We start from the raw sequence: 19359 nt of genomic DNA on the forward strand, positions 1-19359 counted from the left end.
CCCTTTAAATATCACGGAAAACCAGTAAAAGCAAATCAATTGTGCACACGTAGAGGAATGTGAACGGAGCGGGCCGTACTTGGGAGCTCAACTTACGGCTCGAATTGGCGAAGGCAGTGAACCAACAAAATACATACATTCGGGGGAAACAAATGTAAGAATAAACCTCTTTTTTTTTTTCAGGAAAAGGATAATTAAGACAGTCTTGTTACAGCAAATAAGTGGAATAAGCACGTTCAGTATGATTCCCCAATGAATGAATGGCTCGAGTCTACCTGATGACGTTTCACGCGTCATATACATGCAAAAGAAGACTATTAATTTTTCCCCAACCGGAACACTGGGCTAATATAAATATTACCACATCAGTGTTTTTACTCTTGCATTGATGTAGCTGTATCCACCGCAAGCAAAGAACTCACAAAAATGCATGTTAAAAAAATCCTTGAGGGCTCGCACTGTATGAGATACTTCAAAGAGTGTATACGACGCACTTCCGCGAGAACTGAGCGGAACTGCCGGAAAAATGGTAGTTGTTCTTGGCCTGAGAATGGGTGAACTGCCAAGTTGAATCATCCGAGTGGTGAATCCAGCAAGCAACGAAGACGAATTCCAAACGTGTGGCACAGAGAATGCGTTGGAAAGGTGCAGTTAACATAAATTCAATGATGAAAATCCTAATAAAGGTTTTAGAGGAAATATCCAACTTCTAAATAACGCCCGTCCCTTTTTAAGTGAAGTTGGCATCAATACTTGCAAAACTTGCAAATCGATCGAGTCGTTGGATGAAAAATGATGTGAAAGTGTTATATATGTCTTAATTTGCCTGCACCATTAGCACCTGGCTCAAAAATATGCCCGATGTACACTCGATGGAAATTTCTGCAACGGACGTGCTGACTTATGCAGATGACTTACGAAAAGCGACAAAGCTTCCAGAAATGACAATCTTCCGTCGCCCATTTCTAACTTTCCATATAAAATCAACGATAGAACTTTCCGCCGCGAGATTTACGGCAATGTCTTAGTCGCCGTTATTTGAGTGTTTTTGTCATATATGGCATATATCTCGTCAGCTCTCACTGCAGCACCTATCGAGCCGCTCACTTCGGCGACCCATGGGATTTTTATTCTTGTTCTAGTTGTTCCAATATAACGGCTAGAAGCAATAACAATACTTCACCTTGGATCCTCCTTAGGATCGAACGGCTGTTTGTCTCTTGCCCAGGTGACAATAACCGGCTTGTCGCCGAATGCTTCACATCGAAGCCTTGCTAAGTGGCCCCGCTGGACGCTCTCGGCTTTGAATTTTGTCTTGAAATGGGCGGCCACTATGAGAAGGAAAAGGATGCAAGCATTCCTAAGGGTCATGCCACCGAAGAAAGAAATGGCTGTAGCGACGTAGATGGATATAGACAGTAAATTTATTATTCCAGAAAATGACTTCTTCGAAGTTCCTTTTGTAGTATTCTTTTAAACAAAATTATTAAGAAGAAACACAGTAATAAATTGGTTCAAGCACCTACTTGGATACAAGAAAATACACACACAGTTATAGTTTTTTTTTAAATAAAAATCTTCTCTGCGCAAGAAAAGTCATGGCTGAGTCGGACAATGCCAGAAAACCGAAGCGGGGGCCAGCTCACTTGGGATCCAACTTTGAATTGTTGCGACGTGCCTTTTTAAGGTTTTCATCGCAGAAATCATTGGCCCCATTTTACAGGTCTGCACAAACTTTAAAGCAAAAAGCACAGAAAAAAATCTGCAGAAATTCAGAGGAGTATCTACTAATGCGTAGCATTTTTATGCCGCCTGTCCTGTAGTGTGAGCTTTTTTCCAGCCAAATTCTTTTGGTTTTTCTAAATCCTGTCCGACCAATTATCTCCATTTACGCCATTATATAGATTACAGCTGAAACATTCGCGAAATCTGCACTGCTGTGGAAGTGAAGAGCGTTACACGTTTCGCCATTTTCCGTTATTTTTTTGTATTGTTCATATTTTTTATTTTTTCAAAATTTCGCGCGACCAGTCAGCTCCATTTACGCCATTATAGCGATTACATTTGCAACTTCCCCGAAATCTACATTACTGTGGAAATGCAGGGCGTTCTACGATCCTGCATATGGCGGTACTCGGCACAAAATGCTGCGCATTAAAATACGGTAAAGCCAAAAAGGTTGTTACCGTGAACGCTGAGCTTTACAACTTTGCTGAGGATGGGGGAAATTCCGTTTGAAGCCTGACAGAGGAAGAAGCCCGAGTCTTTCTCCTCCGAGCTGTGGACGGCGAGGGAGCCGTTTTCAAACACGTGAATGCGGGAGCTGCTGCTGATGGCTCTGTAGTCACCGGGGACGTCACCTAGGATCAAAGCAACGCGATTGCAAGACTAAACAGGGACACCGGTGAGCGAACCACACATCACGAGCACGGTTTCCTGATATTGATGAAGAAAGAAAAGGGTTGCCAACAGCCTCTTCATACGAGTTCATGACGTGAGGGTTGCGAACGGATGCCCTTCTGGCACAGCAAGTATCCCGTTCCTTTTAACTTCTTGTCCACCTTAATCTCCAGCTACAATTGTCAACAACAGCAATTATTGAATGTCCCGCCTCTGTGGCTCAGTGTTCAGGGTCTTGTGCTGCTAAGCCCAAGGAACAAAGGTCCTTGCGGGCGGGTCGCTGATGAAGGCAAAAAAAAAAGAAAAGAAACGCCGCTCTGTCGACATTTTGGCGCGTGTTAACCCTCGCCTGAGGGGAGGGGGTCGAAATTATTCCAAAGCCCTCCACTACAACCCGCCTCGGAGGACCGGTGAAGATTCGGCGTCTAGCCACCTCTCTCCCCCCTGCGCCCCTCCAACCGAAATTTCCGAAATTCGAACAACTTGTCAATCTTTCAATACGCATTTTTACGTTCAAATGGCTGTACTTGTGTACATTGTTCAGTTTGGTAACACAAAAATACCGCCTTCTTTAAGAACGAATCCACATTTCATATTCCCAGTACTACGCCTGTTTATCGGCAAGTCCGAATCTGGCCTAAGTCATAAAGCATGTGATAAATTTAGGATAATTGGGTTTTGGTTGGTGATTTCTGTTTGGAATTTGTCGATGTATATTTGTTGATCATTTACTACGGTAAGCGGTGTGCTAAAAAGCTTAATACGTACTCACCTTCAGACTTCGTCCACCTTACTCGAGGCAGAGGGAAGCCGTCCGCTTGGCAGTCTATAATGGCCGTCCCACCTCTCACGACCACCGTGTCAGACGGCTCGATGCGCCATATCGGTGGCACTAGGGTCAGAAAGAAAGAAAGCATAGTTAGAATAGGGGAGCCAATTCATTTATTTTGTGGTGTGAAATAGCTAAAATAATTTTTGGGTCTCGGGCTCTAGGCGTCTCCTGTCGTCGTCGTCGTTTCATGTAGTCACGGTACTAAAACCTCAGGACAATCACTTTCCACCGCCTCGCGCTAGCACGTAATGTGTACTAAAACAAAACACCGGGACACTCGTTTTCCAACGCCCCGCACTAGAACGCTTCGTGCTGCAAAGACACGAGAAATTTACCGCAAAGCTGTAATACCTCTACCCCCCAACTGTTTAATCTCCGTTGGCCAAACTTCAAGGCGCCAAGAATACACTTATACACCGCCCGCTTTGCCAGTCCCCACGTTTCACGTTAGTGGAGATGGTCCGGGATTTTCCTCTACTCAGTATTGGTTTCGGTGCTATTAGCTTGGCTTAAAATTTGCTACGAACGTTCCTCCAGTAATAATGCGGAGCATTCCTTGCGTAGTACCCCCACAGCCAGGAGCGTGTAACGCCTTGCATTTCCACAAAAATGCAGATTTCGCGAAAGTTTAGAATAACGCAAATCGTCAAATAACGCAAATGGAGATAATTGGTCGAACGAAATTTTGAAAAACTGAAAAATAACAAAAATTTTAAAAAATCTACGGAAAACGTCAAAACGTATACCGCATGGCGTTTCCACAATATTGAAGATTTCGCGAAACTTTCACCTGTAATCGTTATATATACGTAAATGGAGATAATTGGCCGAACGAAATGTTGACAAACCAAAAAAATAGGAAAAATATAAAATAATTGCGGAAAATGGCGAACCGTGTAACGCCCTGCATTTCCACAATCTTGCAGATTTCGCGAAAGTTCCAAATTTAATCGTTATAATAGCGTAAATGGAGATAATTGGTCGCGCGAAACTTTGAGAACATAAAAAGAAAGAAAAATATTAAAAAATTACGGAAAATGGCAAAATGTATAACGCATGGCATTTCCACAATATCGAAGATTTCGCGAGAGTTTCACCTGTAATCAATTGGTTGGACAGCATTTAGAAAAAAAAACAAAAAATTTGGCTGAAAAAAAACTCACACTCAAGGCAGGCGGCATAAGAATACTACGCATTAGTAGATAATTCTCTGAATTCCTGCATAATTTTTTTTTTCATTTCAGTTCCTTCAATTTCATTTCAATTTCATTATTGGCTACAGGTAATAACAGGAATCAGCTTCAATTTTCTTCCCCATCACCATCATCAACCTCCTTCCATTGCCGTTAAATAAAAGCAGCCTTTCGGGTGCAAGGTATTCCTATATTATTACCGGACTCTTGATAAGAGCAGCAAAGATAAAGGGCCAAATACAGGCAAATGACGCATGTAGAAGGGCAGAAGAGAGGCGGACCGCAATGCGAAGTGATCGATAGTCGTCGGGAATCGCGAAAGAGGGGCCAAAGCTTTTTTTCCTTGTACTCTTATGTGTGTTTGCTTTGAGAGCCCCAGATCCTGAAGTCCAGTCCTTCTCTCTAAAGGAAGCCTTCGCCTTTTCTTTCCTTGCCTCCAGCTCATTTCGCTTCTCATCATTATTGTTACAACATGTAATTTGAAAATGGAGTGTGGACGACAGGGGAGCTTAGGGATGACGGACGTGCAATGACAACGCGATCGAAATTGTGGGACCCTTATTCCCACAAATTCTGCCGTATTAGAGCCCGTTGTCAATGTGAAATGATTTCTTAATGCTGCATCGAGTAGTATGATGCTCGCTCGATCTCCTCAGCATATCAAATAATTCAAAGGAGGTCAAGTACTACCTTCAGTAATATTTACTTCGACATTACAAGACGACTGTGAAGCGTAATATTGTCGTTCCCTGTATTCGTGGACCTAGAACGACTTGATGGCCCCGGGTAAAGTGAATTCCAGCAGGGCAGAACTCAACATATTTCAAGAAAGTATATCCTGCATAATTGGGCGTGAAAAGTTGTTTCAGGAGAAAATGCCCCCCCCCCCCCCTTTTCCCGCACCCCAGCATACGCACCTGTGTACTACCGCTTTCAACAGTATAGCTCATTAACCTCGTGGGTATAACGGATCCACTAGCATGCACCCTTCCTCAAACCCCTATTCCTTTCGGGCAGCCAAACACGTAGCACAAACGTCAATGGGCGTTGACTCCACATAAAAAAAGTAGCCTTGTTATGAATCTTATGACAACTCAATAACAAAACTACTCTCTGGATAAAAGAATTTTTGACAAACCGTTCTCAATCAGTAAACATTAATCAGGGCATATCCAGCAGCTGCTGTGTTAAGTCGGGTGTCCCACAGGGGTCAGTGTTGGGTCCCTTTCTGTTTGTTATCTACATTAACGATATAGCATCCGGTATTAACTCCTCTTTGCGTGTCTTTGCTGATGACTGCGTTCTTTATAAGCAGATAACTAACATTGATGACGCCATTAGCCTACAGGATGATTTGTCCAAATTAATCGAATGGTGCAATAGATGGCAAATGGAAATCAACGTATCAAAAACCAAACACATGACTTTTTATACCCTCTTAGATACTTTTTCCAATCAGTATTTTGTTGGCAATGGTCGAATCGAAACAGTCTCCTCATTTAAATATCTGGGTATATTTTTTACTTCACATTACATACACATTAAATACAGCCCTAACAAGGCCCTCAAAAAACTTGGATTTCTTAAACGCCGCCTTTTTCAAGCGAACAGCAATACCAAACTGCATGAGCACATTTCATTAATAAGATCCACATTAGAATATGCTTCTGTTATCTGGCATCCACACCAAGCGTTCTTTATTAACTCCCTTGAAGCTGTGCAGAACAAAGCTGCAAGATTTATCCTGCGTTCCTACTCTTCTGATATAAGCTTATCTGCTTTGAAACGTTCTCTTTATCTGCCTAATCTGGATACCCGAAGGAAATTTTCGCGCTTGTCATTTTTTCCATCCTTTTACTACTCTGAGTCATCTTTTAGGTCATCTAATATTTTTCCGGCTCATCACATTTCCCCCCGAACTGATCATGCGCACAAAGTACAGCCGATTTTTGCTAGAACCAAAAAATACCACACCCCCCTTGCTTTGCTCCCGGCAAGTTTTGTTCATCTGACAGAATCATCTTCCTTTCAAACCGCGTTGCATCCATTTATCACCCAAAATATTGACCAGTAAGCCTTACTCACTGCTTTGTTGAAAAAGTGTTTTATAATGTGCATTTTTTTTTGCAGTTGAAGTTGTCTATATAGTGTAATCCTGCAACGTGCACAAAGTTTAGAAATGTTTGATTTTATTGTATGTATGCTTTGCTCTTTGACTACGGTCGATTTTGATCTTACGAGTTGCTCTTGCTAGCACCTTATACATAACCCTGTTGCAGTACTAACTTATTTGCCATACATGCCCTGTTAAAAAAAAAAAAAGACACGAGGAAGAACGATCAATGATGGATGTACTCTGCATATCACGCCTCGTTCAGCGGTGAAATAGTGTTGTGTTTGATTTATTTTAACCCCTTTCCCCCCTATGTAATGCCCATCACGGGCCCTTGGGGTACTAAAATAAATAAAATAAATAATATCTTCCACAACCGCAGAGCCGTAGTTGTTCATGCAGTTGACACCCTTTTCACGTAATAGAGTTAGCGATTTCAAGTAGAACAGATCCTTCACGTTTATTTAGGGAAGTGTAAGTTAAGGATAAATTTTGCCTCGAATCAGTATCTGTTTTAGGTGATGAGGGACGTAGCCAGGGGGATTTGGCAGTTCGAACATTCCTCAATCGAAACGTTTTTCAGGCAAGAAACTTCTTCTCTAAGCAGGTGCTTGTGGTCCTGTTGACAAATCTCCCCCCTCCCCAGGGGCATACCTCACCCCGAAAAACATTTCTGCCTCCGGCCCTGATGGTGACATTTATGCACAGACGGCCAATTCCAACTAATGTTTTTTTTTTCTATAGAAAGCCGTAGCTCCTCTTCCTACTGCTGTGAGTATAAATGGCAGGCAAACGCGTGGAAGTAGGTGCGTGTGAAGCCATACCGTGAATTACCATTGTGGAGGTGACCCTGACCACGCCGGCCTCGTTCCGCGCCTCGCAGCTGTAGTTTCCCCGGTGCTCGGGCAGCAGCTTCTCGAAGATGAGCGTGGAGGAGAACTGGGTCACGTTCAGCACGCTGACCGAGGCCAGGCCCGCCGTCGAGACAGGCGCGCCGTCTTTGTACCAGGCGATGTGCACCGGCGCGTCGCCCTTGGACACGGTGCAGAGCACGTTGAAGCGCTGGCCCTGGTGCAGCGACTCCGGGAACGAGAAGGGCACGATGGCCGGCCGCACTGGCGGTGGGAAGGGGTGAACTTCGATTGGATTGGGTTGGAGGTCAAAGGAGTTAGGATGTCCAACTGACTCACTGACTCCCTCCCTCCCTCCCTCCCTCCCTCCCTCCCTCCCTCCCTCCCTCCCTCACTCACTCACTCACTCACTCACTCACTCACTCACTCACTCACTCACTCACTCACTCACTCGTTCACTCACTCACTCACTCACTCACTCACTCAATCACTCACTCACTCACTCACTCACCCGCATCAAAAGACTCCGTTAGTTCCTACGAGAAAAAATTTAGTGCCCTTCCACTGTGTGAAAAGGATGACCTGCAAAGTAGCACGCCCTCCAGGAAGTGCACGAAACAAAACATGTTTGTTTGTAATTTACAACTGAGCATACTTCCTAGCCGTGAATGAAATTACCTGCTCGAAATTTGGAACGAACCCGATCTTTATTCAGCGGACAAACTTAGAGATCTTTCCCTCCCAGGTCCTAGGCATCCTCCCGTTTGTGTAATACGCCAACCTAATCCCCTCTACCACAGATGACACCGGGCCGGTCGCATTGGGCTGTTTGACGTCCACGTTGAACCTCACGCCAACACAACGCGCATGACATCAGTAAGGTTATGAAACCTATATTTGCGCGTGCCCCCCCTCCCCCTACCACCCTCCTGTCCCAACCCGTGCAAGCATAAACCGGCAACCGGTCATGAGCGGGTGCTTAGAAGTGAAAGATACTGTCGAACATGTCGCTCTGAAAGCCCTTTAAGCTGAACAAGCCCACGTCAACGTTTCAAGCGGGCCAGTTGCTGTTCATCCGGGACGGGTTCGCAGCTACACGACCAGCTGGAACTTAAGGCAGCGGCTTTCCGTGGCTTTCGCCCCCATTCACGCTTCCGTTCGGGCTGACGCTTCTTAAGTTCCCGCTCTTCTTCCTCCAAGCGAGCGACATGCGTCCGTCCCATAGCGAGTTAACACGTCGAGGGCTTCGAACTCTATACTAGTGGACACACATGTGGGTGTCCCTTTCACTGCCCAGTCGTAGGCGTCTCATAGTCTGTGCAACACACCGACCCAGACCCAAACGGCTGGATTGCGGAGGACAGCTAACTGGGCGCATTGAGCCATGATACTGCCACGTTTAAATCTCCCACCACCCCAACGGGTATGTCATCGGTAGCGGCATTAAGCCCAGCTGTGCGTGCATGCCCCCTCCCTTCACCCCCAACCCGTGCATGACAAAACCGGCAACGGGGATGGGCGCATAATTAGGCGTGATATACACTGGCGAAAGGACAGAGGAAGACTTTATATTCGACGAGACTAAAATCTAATATTATTATTCCGCCAGAAGAACTATGGCCAGCTGGTCAACGAGGGCCGCCGACGCGACAATGTTGCCCGGAATGGCTTTCAAGCTTAAGAAGAATAATGTTCTCACGTCAGCGTTCCGACGCATAGAATTTCATACTAATATGTACTAAGGGGAAACCTGGCGCCACTGTCAAGAAAACCGCGCTTCGGCGAGCGTTCCGTCGTGCATCGGGCAGGCAGGTTCCACTTGCCCTTGGCATGGCTCATGAATAGGCTTGAATGTGACCTCTGGCTGCAAAAAAGCTACCATATTACTGTAGAAGGTTAATCGAGTTTGTTTTGTTGTTATAAAACTGAACCTCCAGGAAGATTTCGCTCTCAGAGATTATTGCGAAGCCTCATGCAAGATGAACAAGAAAACGATAGGTCTCTTCAATCTGGCCTGCACTTTCTGCATGAGTTCAGAATGAGTTAAGCCAGTTCAGCACAGGCGCCGCCACTGCACAACCAGTCCCGCACTTTTATCGTCTGCTTCTGCACCTCCTCTTTGGGAAGTGCAGGGAAGGCCGTGAACTCATCCTGCACTCTCTGCACCGTCGGTAAATCGAAGAGAAAAGTGCAGGCGCCGCGCGCTGTACTGGAAAATCGAAGAGGCGGGTGTTGGACTACCTGAATGAGTGCAGCGAGTGCAGCCAATCGAAGACACCTAATTCTATCCTTTTTTTGTTGTTTTTGGCTTCCAGACAAAAAAGAAACCATGTGGCTAGCCAAGCTAAGTAGGCGAGGAACGTCGCTAGCTGCAATGGCGGCGCCCACGACGGCCCGCGAGTACAGCGCCAGATTTCCCACTAGTATATATTAGTATCAAACTCTATGCTTCAACGGGGCAAGTTGCTTTCAACCGGCACAGCCGCCGTGGTGGCACAGTGGCTAAGGCGTTGCACTGCCGAGCACGAGGTCGCGGGCTCGATTCCCGGCCGCGGCAGCCGCTTTTCTGTTGGAGGCGAAACGCAAAAACGCCCGTGTGTGCGAGATTTCGGCGCACGTTAAAGATCCCCAGGTGGTCAAAATTAATCCGTAGCCCTCCACTACGGCGTGCCTCATCGCCTGCGTTGCGTCCGCACGTTAAACCCTACAATCAATGAATGAATGCTTTGAACCGGCACAGGCGCGCAGCTAGTGGGCGAGGGGGAATTTGAAGCAGCAACGGCCGCGGCTACATTCTCGGTGGCGCCGGTGGCGGCGGCCTTCGGGTGTCTTTACGCCAATTCGCGCTGGTGTTGATTCTTCGCAATCACCTGATAACGGTGCTACGGCCGCTGTAAGCCGACTGCGCAACTTGTCAAAGAGGCATCAGTGGTGGCGAGGGGAATAATCGTTGTGATAACCGTTGTAATAGAGGGGTCGGAGGTGTCGAGGAAGCACCTCGGATCGGCGCCAAGTAAACCTGCTTCACCGGAATAAAAAATGGGGGTGCGACACATATTGCTTTGCAGTAAAAAGTAGTCATACGAAAACCAGCTGATCGACGCCAGAGGGCTAACACAGTCGAACGCTGGTTGTTTCGCCTCTCGTTTTAAGCTCTCTCAAACGTGATTGATTGATTGTAGGGTTTAACGCGCCGATGCAACGCAGGCGATGAGGCGCGCCGTAGTGGAGGGATCCGGATTAATTTTGACCACCTGGGGATCTTTAACGTGCGCCGAAATCTCGTGCACACGGGCGTTTTTGCTTTTCGCCTCCATCAGAAAAGCGGCCGCCGCGGCCGGGAATCGAACCCGCGACCTCATGCTCAGCAGCGCAACGCCTTAGCCACTGAGCCACCGCGGCGGGTAGCTCTCTCAAACGTGATCTAGCCTCTTCTGGCCAGTCGCTGGCTACACCACTGAGCTCCTTACATCACCGGGAACCTGCGGACACCCCATCTGGACGACGCACTCACCGGACAGCGCGGCAATGGGACCTTCTCGACCGACACGTCATCCCCACTGCTAGGCTTGGCCACAGGCCTAGTGAGTGCCACCGCCTTCACCCCCAGCCGGTGCAGCGCGGTCACCTGCGCTTCTCTCCTACCGCGTCACTCGTATCGGGCGCGGTGTGCTGCCCCCCATAATGCCTCAAGAAGCCGCGGGTACTCCGCAGGAAGCCGCCGAGCGCTCAATGGACACTTGTAACACGAATGCCCCTGGTAACGACATTCAGCTAATGGACCCTCGTTACATGGACTGCGCCCCCGGACGCCCCCAGCAACACCAGTCAATCAAATCACCATCCTACCAACAGTTACGGCACTTTCAACGGGCACACTATTCACGCCCCCAACATATGATTAGAGGCTGCGGCCTCTTGGAAGTCCAAAAACCGCAACGACAAACTAGAAAGTCGTCCAGAGACACCCAAACCCACTTCGACCTACCACCCATACCACCGTACAAATTCCATTTTCCCACTACGCCACTGTTTTCCGGTCGCAAAAAGGGCATCGAGTTAAGACCTCTCAAATCAGGACATATCGCAAGGCCTCTCCCAAGCCAGTGGAACCAAAGAAAAGCAATTTCGCGCCCTCATCACCGTGCAAGTCCAACCTCAACAAAACTTGTTTGTGATGAGCACATCGTACCCCCATATCGCTGACAGGGTGGCGCAACTCACAAACATCCAGCTCCATACGACACAGATGGGAGTCACTGCGTACACGAAGCCACCCCCATGGACGTCACGGGGAGACATTCACGGCCTCTCCGGCGACATCTCTCCTGGGGCACTTCTCGACTACTTAGTTTCCAAACCACCCATACCTCATTCACGCACGCATAATGGGCCACTCCAAATCGGCACTCCTCCCTTTCATTGGTACCTGGGTGCTCGACTCCGTGAAATTCAACTCCGAATTGATCCGCTGCCACCCATATAGGCGTGTCATTCAAGTCTGTAAGCAGTATGGCGAGATGGGCCATCGGCCGGACGTCTGCCCTCATCCACAACAAAAACTGCACACTAACTGTGATACGTTAGATCCAACCGTGGACACCACATGTCAACGTCAGTGCAAATTGTGCAACGCTCCCCATTTAACTGCAAACAAGGAGTGTCCGATACGCCACCTTCCTGCCGCTCCTAAGCACCGCCAAGATGCACCCACTCAACGCTCCAAGCACAGCCCCATCATTCTGCTAGCGGACTTTCCTACCCTGTCGCCCTCCAAACCAAAGGGCCACCGCCACAAGCCCCCGAGCCACACACACAACTGGTGAGGGGGGTCAGCCAAAGTTTCTCCCTCTCCTTCTGCTCCATCCACTCTCCTCTCCCCCCATCTCCACCTCCTTCACTTTCGCTCAAGTCATTGTACATACCCAACACCGAAACCACGAAGTTATCTAGCAGCTCTCTGAAATCACCAAGCAAATCCACAACCTCGCGGCCAAACCCCTGCCCCCTTCTCCATCACCATCCATCGACCAAGAATAAATACTCGTTAACACCAAAGAGAAACCTTCTCACACTGTCAACCAAATCGCCGAATTCCACACAGCATTGATTGCCCCGCTGTGCGAAGGACTCCAGACTCTCACTCCAGACTCTCACTGACGCGAAGGCCCCTCTACCCTTTCTGGATGATCGGGATGCTTGGACGGAGACACTCGAACAAATATTTAAGTGCTACATTCATGAAGTGGCACTTACCGACGATCACCCAGGACGGCCAGCTGCTACATATCTGGGAGGCCCGCCGCAACCTCCCTAAACGCTGGAATCATCAGCGCCACAATAAAACGCCCAGGAAACGCACTGCCCTTCTCTCTATCCAAGCAAAGGAATATGCCTCCACGCTCAATCGGCACAACTGGTTCTCGCTATGTGACCAACTCAAAGGCACGCTAGCTCCAGACGTACCTGGCATCTACTTCACCCCCTGCTTGACAGCACCACCTCCCGCACCCAGAGTAACCACCAAATACAGAGACAGTTCCGGAACAGCTCTCCTCACCCAAGAGATTTGCCCCATACAGCCCAGGCCAATCTTTTCTGCCCGCCCGCCGCCTACCCCTTTCCCCCACCCGGACTTACACCGGCAGACCCAATCCGGCACTCGACGCCCCGTTCACCATGGAAGAACTAGAGGCCATACTAGCCAATCTAAAAGGTAACAGCACACCTGGCAAAAATCGCATTACAAACCTCCTGCTTCGTGACCTCGACATCCTAGACATCGACTACCTCCTGCAACTCTTCAGCACTCACAGTACGAAGGGCAGCTTTCCAGAGCAGTGGCGGCACGCGGAAATTACTTTAATCCCCAAACCCCCCAAAGCCAATTTGCTGACGTCACTACTTCCGATCACCCTTAACTTATGTATTGGGAAACTGTTCGAACGTCTTGTACATCACCGCTTCACTAACGTTTTCGAAGAACACCTATACCCACTTACCATGTTTGTTTTTGGAATCAAATTGTCCCCGCAGGAACTTCTTTTACAACTTAAGGAGCAGGTGCTATGCCACCTCAGCCGCACCACGCCACGCGCTATCCATGCACTGGACGCAAAAGACGCATTCGACACCGTTACTCACCAAGCGATCCTCAATGCCACCCACTGCGAGTGTCGCGCCTTGATCTACGTTGCAGCGCTTCTCTGAGATCGTACACCTAATATCAAGCTCGGAAGCCTTACCTCGCCCATTATCAGTACATCCTCTAAAGGCATTCCGAAAAGATCGGTTATTTCTTCCCTACTTTTTAATATTGCGTCGCTTGAACTACCCACTCTTCTGGACAAAATACCTAAACTGCAGCATGCTATATACGCTGACGACATTACTTTCTGGACCACCTATGGTTCATGTGCGGAACAGCAAGTCTCCTTCCAACAACCTGTAGAAACCCTATCAACTACGTGCGTCCCTGTGGCCTAACCTGTGACCCTGCCAAATCAACTCTTCTCATCCTGCGGGCCCGATCACGTGACCGCCCTTCTCCTCCCACGCCTGATTCTGAAGTGTACATACAAGGGGAACTCAATCCCTCGGTGACCACCCTCCGTGTCCTCGACGTCCCCTTCCACCGGGACGACACGGGTGCAGCGCTCCTTAACTCCAGACCTCCATGAATAGCCTAACACATCTTATTCGCAGAATCTGCAGCCGACATCACGGCCTCACAGAATCGGAAACCTGTCGTCTGGTCGAAGCTCTCCCGATCAGCAAACACCATACCTAAACCTTGGACCACAAGAAACCACAAAAATACAAGCTCTCATTCTTAAAGCCTACAAAACGGCTCTTGGCCTACCCATTCCCACCTCCACGGACAAACTGCTCAAACTGAAACTGCAAAACATCCTTGGAGAGCTCATGGGGGCTTAGAGAATCTCCCAACTTGAACGCCTCACTTTCACGCAACTGGTCATGCCAGTTGACACGCTTGGATATAATTTACGCCGCCAAAACAAGACCGGCCACAACGTCTCTCGGCTAGCCTCAAGCACGGCATCCACGTTTCCCCCATACCGTGCCATATGTATTCCACCTTTAACCAAGGCCATCGGGAAGCGCGAGTCCGTTGTCTCATGCAGAGGCTAGCAGACGACCCTTAGGTCAGTTACACCGCCGTCGCCTATGACACCTGCACTCGACACGCAACTTCGGTCACCCTCAATCATGTCGACCGAATATTCACGGCCGCCACCACGCACGCCAACAAAAGATAAACGGCAGTCGCTCTGGCGATCGCCTTCGCAGCCACCACCCAGCTTCCCCCCATTACTTAGTCTCCAACTCGCAGCAGGCATGCCGCCTCTACCAGCAGGGATAGACACACCCCAAGCCATTCCTCTCCTCCAACGTCTGCCCGACGAGATCACAATCACGATCACCTGCTCTCTCGGACACTCCGGCCTTCCGTGGAACGAAGCGGCCCACGCCGCATCCCGGGTCCTGCTCTAACGGGCATTCTCCACCGATGGCCAAGTGATCCCACCAACACTCACGAACGCTCACGACCTCCTAATTCTGCTCAAAAATACGTACAATGCCTTTCTCTCTAACTACCCTCATTCTTATTTGGGATCCACCCCACCATCTCTTGCCTCATCCCTCGCCTCCATCACTTCCCGGGAGCTCTGGCTGTCTCCCCCACCGACAGTGAACATGCATGCTGCCTCTGTGAACACGTTCACCGCATCGGCACAAAAATCCCTCAGCACTACGTTGACCCCTCGAATTGAAGAATGCAATTAGGACCTGGACCTAGATCCTGCGGACAATAAAGTTTCTTCTCTCTCTCTACGAACCACTTAAAACCCCGAGGTTTCTAGCTAAAAATTTCTGCGCATTGGATTCCATGCCCTCGGCAGCGTGTTGTCTGTTATAGAGTGACAGACCTCTGGATATTTTGCGGTTTACAAAACCTGGCTGATTTAATAGGCAGGTGATGAAGTGTGGGGGTGTAGGGTATGTATGTCGATTTAAACTTATCATTGAATTTGAGACAACAAAGAGAAATTAGATGAGTTTTATGGTGTACTACAAACAAGCGACTTTCTCACTGAGAGTTACTCCGTATTGCTATGCGCCGTCGATATTCTCAATGTAGCATGCGTATACTTTGATCTATCACCAACTCTGCTACGTATTCTAGATTGATGTTCGAAAGGCACATGGTACTCCAGTGCGTATCTAAGGAGGTTAATAATTAACTATTGCTTGGATTACTCTGAATGAGGAAATAAAATGGAGCATTGCAAAATTTCCGGCTTTCCTTTTGTGCTCAAATTATAAACAAGGGCAAAAAACTGCACTAAAATCGAAGAACCCCCGAAAAGCCATGTTTCTCTCTGGTCTTGCGCAGAAGATTGACTGTTATAGCTTCGCGCGGGTCCAAGCTTTGCAGCTACAATACCGAAGACCAAAACAAAGAGAAGCTTTAGAAAAAAAGGCTACCGAAAAAAAGGGACACAACCGGCACCTTCCCTCTTATAGGAATACCCGTATGACTGATGGTAGTGCAGTGCCAAGCAAGCGGCCTTGAGGATCTAGGCCCTCGGTAGAAATATTGCATTCAGCTGGGTGCTTCTTCCTCCTAAACGAGCCGAATATAAACGTGATGCACACTCGCCTGCACGTATATTTGTCCGCTACCCGCTTTCACGGAAGTTGAAATACATCTTTCGTTCAAATGCTCCTGTGGAAAGGCTCGCTATAGTCCGCCATCCACGCAAAAAGCCAACGAGGTGTGGCGCACTTCGACAACACTGTGCCTGTATGCGTTTGGAAGCAGGTCGCTCGTAAAAAAAAAAAAGAAAAAGAGAAGGGAAAGCTGGACGGGTTGATGAATCTTCGCTGGAAAGCGTGTGTTGCATTGATAATGCCCCAATTGTGCGCTGAAATGAGCACGGCATGAATATTCGGGGTTGCATTCATTCAGGTAGACGGTGGCTGTATTCAGCGCCTCTTTTTGTTTGTCGTTACTTCGACGCCAAAGTGTAGGTCGTTGCTCCACTCCATTGCATTGTTTCTTCGACCTGAAACGGTTCTGTGCTCCGTTTGCAACAATTGTATAAATGATATTCCACAATCCATCGCGAAATTTGATGCCAGTTCGCATGCTCTTGCTTTGTTGTGTTCTTTTGCAACCCAATCTTATATTATAATTTATAAGCGTCAGCATATTTGGCCCTGTTTGGAAGATTTGGGTCCCGGGTGTATGTGTAAGGCTTATCAATCAAAGGCGCGTGCCGTGGGGAAAATGAATGCCGATGTTTAGAGCCATCGCCGAGCATCGGTGACCGCCAAACGAAAGCTTTGCTACCCAACGTCATATGACTGACTTCGAAGTCTGTCACTGAAGGCAGTAGAGTGAAAGAATGCCGTGCGAGCAACAAAGCGGTTTGCCAGGCAGCGCCCGGATAGTCGGTGAGTGGAGCTGCAGGCGGGATCGTTGGAATCGTATCGTCTGCTAACCTGGCTTAACAAAAAAGTGCCACGCTCGATCGCTTAGTGAGGAAACGTCTTAGTGAGGAAATGCTTAATCTCACTCGTGAGCTTACATGCCCTTACCTTGATGGTTCCCGACACTGGTGTATGGTCAGTGACGTAGCTGTCACGGGAAAATGGGTTACGTAATTGCGATTTTATTAAGTGTGCGAACAAAACAAATAATTACACTAACAGGTATATAAACAACTATATAAGCATTAAAATGGCTCTTACATAAACAATGGCAACCGAATCGGAAGTGATTTACTTCGTGAACGACCTCCTAGTTTATTTTGTTACAATAATCAATCCTTCGCAGTAACTACTACGACAGTTTTCTTTTTCCGAAGGTACATGTTTTTCGTAAAATATGTAGCATTTTAGGAAAAGAAAATTATTTTGCATGTTATGACAGGGCAAGTCGCATCAAATGTCAGGATCACTCTGCGATAGAAAGCGCTATAAATGAATGTATACGGTTCGATCGCGGTGGTCTTGATCACAAATGTTCAAATCGACCGCTACCCTTCTGAAAGTCAAAACAACGTTAAATGGGGTAACTTGACTAAACTTAATTTTATGATCAGCATGATGTCTATAGCGTTGACGTTCTCTCTTACATTCATTTTTTTTTTACATTTCAAGTGTGTAATTGCTCTGACGTCATTCCTCAGTGTTATAACCAAGCCTTACCGGGATAAATGATGCCAATTTATAAGCATTGTTTTTATTCATGAAAACGCTGACTGAGAACTACGGTTATTTTCTTTCCCCCAATTCGTTTTTTTTTCAGGACGAAGCTTCCGAGGTTATCTCGGAGTAAATGTGGCAAAATATAAACGCCGTCTCCTTTCCTCTGCCATGCCCATGACACCCGTAGAGCTAAGCTATTAGTAAAATAATACTACCGGCTTGCTTTTGAGTCGTCTGTTGAGAAATCAACAAATATTTTACTGAAATTGTCAACTATTTACGAAAACCTATAATCATTCATCCCATGCTTGGCTGCGGGAACATTCGCGTAGTAATATGCCGGCCGAGATATATCAAGAGCGAAAGATAAAGAAAGCAAGGGATTAAATGAAACATACTTATCAAGCGAACGTACAAAAACCCTAATAATCCCTTATTGCTACTATCTTCAGAAAGGGTGCGCACAAAAGAACACAATCCGACAGGTAACCTTTCAACCTGTAACGAGGCAATTTTTTTTTTTTTTTGCTCTTCGCAAACGCAAGCTCGGCAAGACGAACACGGGGTGGGTCTGGCGAAATTGTCACAATATATTCGCCGTGGCTTCCCACGCGGTAAAGAATCACCGAAGAAAGGGAAGGAATAGCGAATGTCATCAGTGCTGGAAATGCGAGCGAGGATTTGCACGAGGAGAAATAAACAAGGAAGAGCCCGCGCTTTCCCCCTTTTTGGAGTGATAAAGCGATGTTCATTTTGGGCTTCCTAAAAGAAAAGGAAGAAATAGAGGCCCGCGAGCAATAGAAAGGAAAACGATTGTTCAACTCCAAAGAGAACGAGCTGGTGCGCGGGACAGACGAGGCCCGCTTCCTTCCGTGCGTGTGCTGCTACGTTAGGCGCAGCGAAAACGGGCCCGGAAACGACACCGAGCCGCCATTCTTTGCGCGTGCGCCGCGGCGGCCGCCGAACCGCAAGCGTTGCAAGCCTGATGAATGCGGCCATACCTCCGCGCAATGGGCGAAACGCGTGCGAGGCAGTGATCTCCGAAATGAAAACGAGGCTTCGGGTTTCGCTTTCAAATCGCTTCTGTCTTTCTCCCCTAACGTCGCTGATTTCTTTTTCTTTTTTTTGTCTGTCGAAGATATTCGTTTCATCTTTCTTTGCTTCTCTCGATATTTGAAGGCACTGCCAACAAAGGGGAACTTTTTACCTGATGGCGCTGCGCGCGCTGTGCGGTGCAGGTGCCCGTAATAAGGCGGAAGCGGAATTGTCTTTGTGCGTGATTTTTGCTTCCCAAACGGAAACTGGGAGTTGTGTCAAGAGCAGATACCCGCGGCCCGCTTTTAAATGGGGCTTCGTGCAATCAGGGCGCCGGACGTTGTATTTCTTGTTCGGGCGTCCGCTTATGCGCCCTCACATGGGTGTAACTTCAGTTTCTATTCACCTGTAAATAATCGCCGATGTACTTTAAAACCGATTTAAAATAAAGATTGCGCGACAAAGGGGCTGTTATCACTGAAAATATAAATATGCCTTACTGGGTCGCATGAGCTATAAATATTAACTTCCAAGCAAAAACTTGAAAGAAAAGGCAGTTGTAACTGGCGTTATGGAGTAAACTTGGTGGTAATACATGTTAAACTTTACGAACTGAAAAAGACAACTCAGCGGTAGCCACTTGCATTTAGCTGAACTGCTTATAGAGTTGTGCAATGAATGGAATTGTTTTTGGAG

At 47.6% G+C, this 19359-nt stretch overlaps 1 protein-coding gene across 1 annotated transcript in view; it reads right to left on the minus strand.

Moving 5' to 3' along the window:
- Positions 1-19359, minus strand: part of LOC144175243 (cell adhesion molecule Dscam1-like) — a 328801-nt gene that overhangs the window by 31079 nt on the left and 278363 nt on the right. The window contains exons 11-14 of the mRNA XM_077704344.1: positions 7363-7653; positions 3173-3292; positions 2187-2360; positions 1184-1331 (exon numbers count right to left, since the gene is read on the minus strand). Coding sequence (XP_077560470.1) covers positions 1184-1331; positions 2187-2360; positions 3173-3292; positions 7363-7653 — 733 coding nt within the window. The remainder of the gene's footprint in view (positions 1-1183; positions 1332-2186; positions 2361-3172; positions 3293-7362; positions 7654-19359) is intronic.

This window comes from Haemaphysalis longicornis, unplaced genomic scaffold (genome assembly GCF_048455015.1).
Source record: "Haemaphysalis longicornis isolate Haplotype H1 unplaced genomic scaffold, Haemaphysalis longicornis Haplotype H1 scaffold_3, whole genome shotgun sequence".
Taxonomy (NCBI): domain Eukaryota; kingdom Metazoa; phylum Arthropoda; class Arachnida; order Ixodida; family Ixodidae; genus Haemaphysalis; species Haemaphysalis longicornis.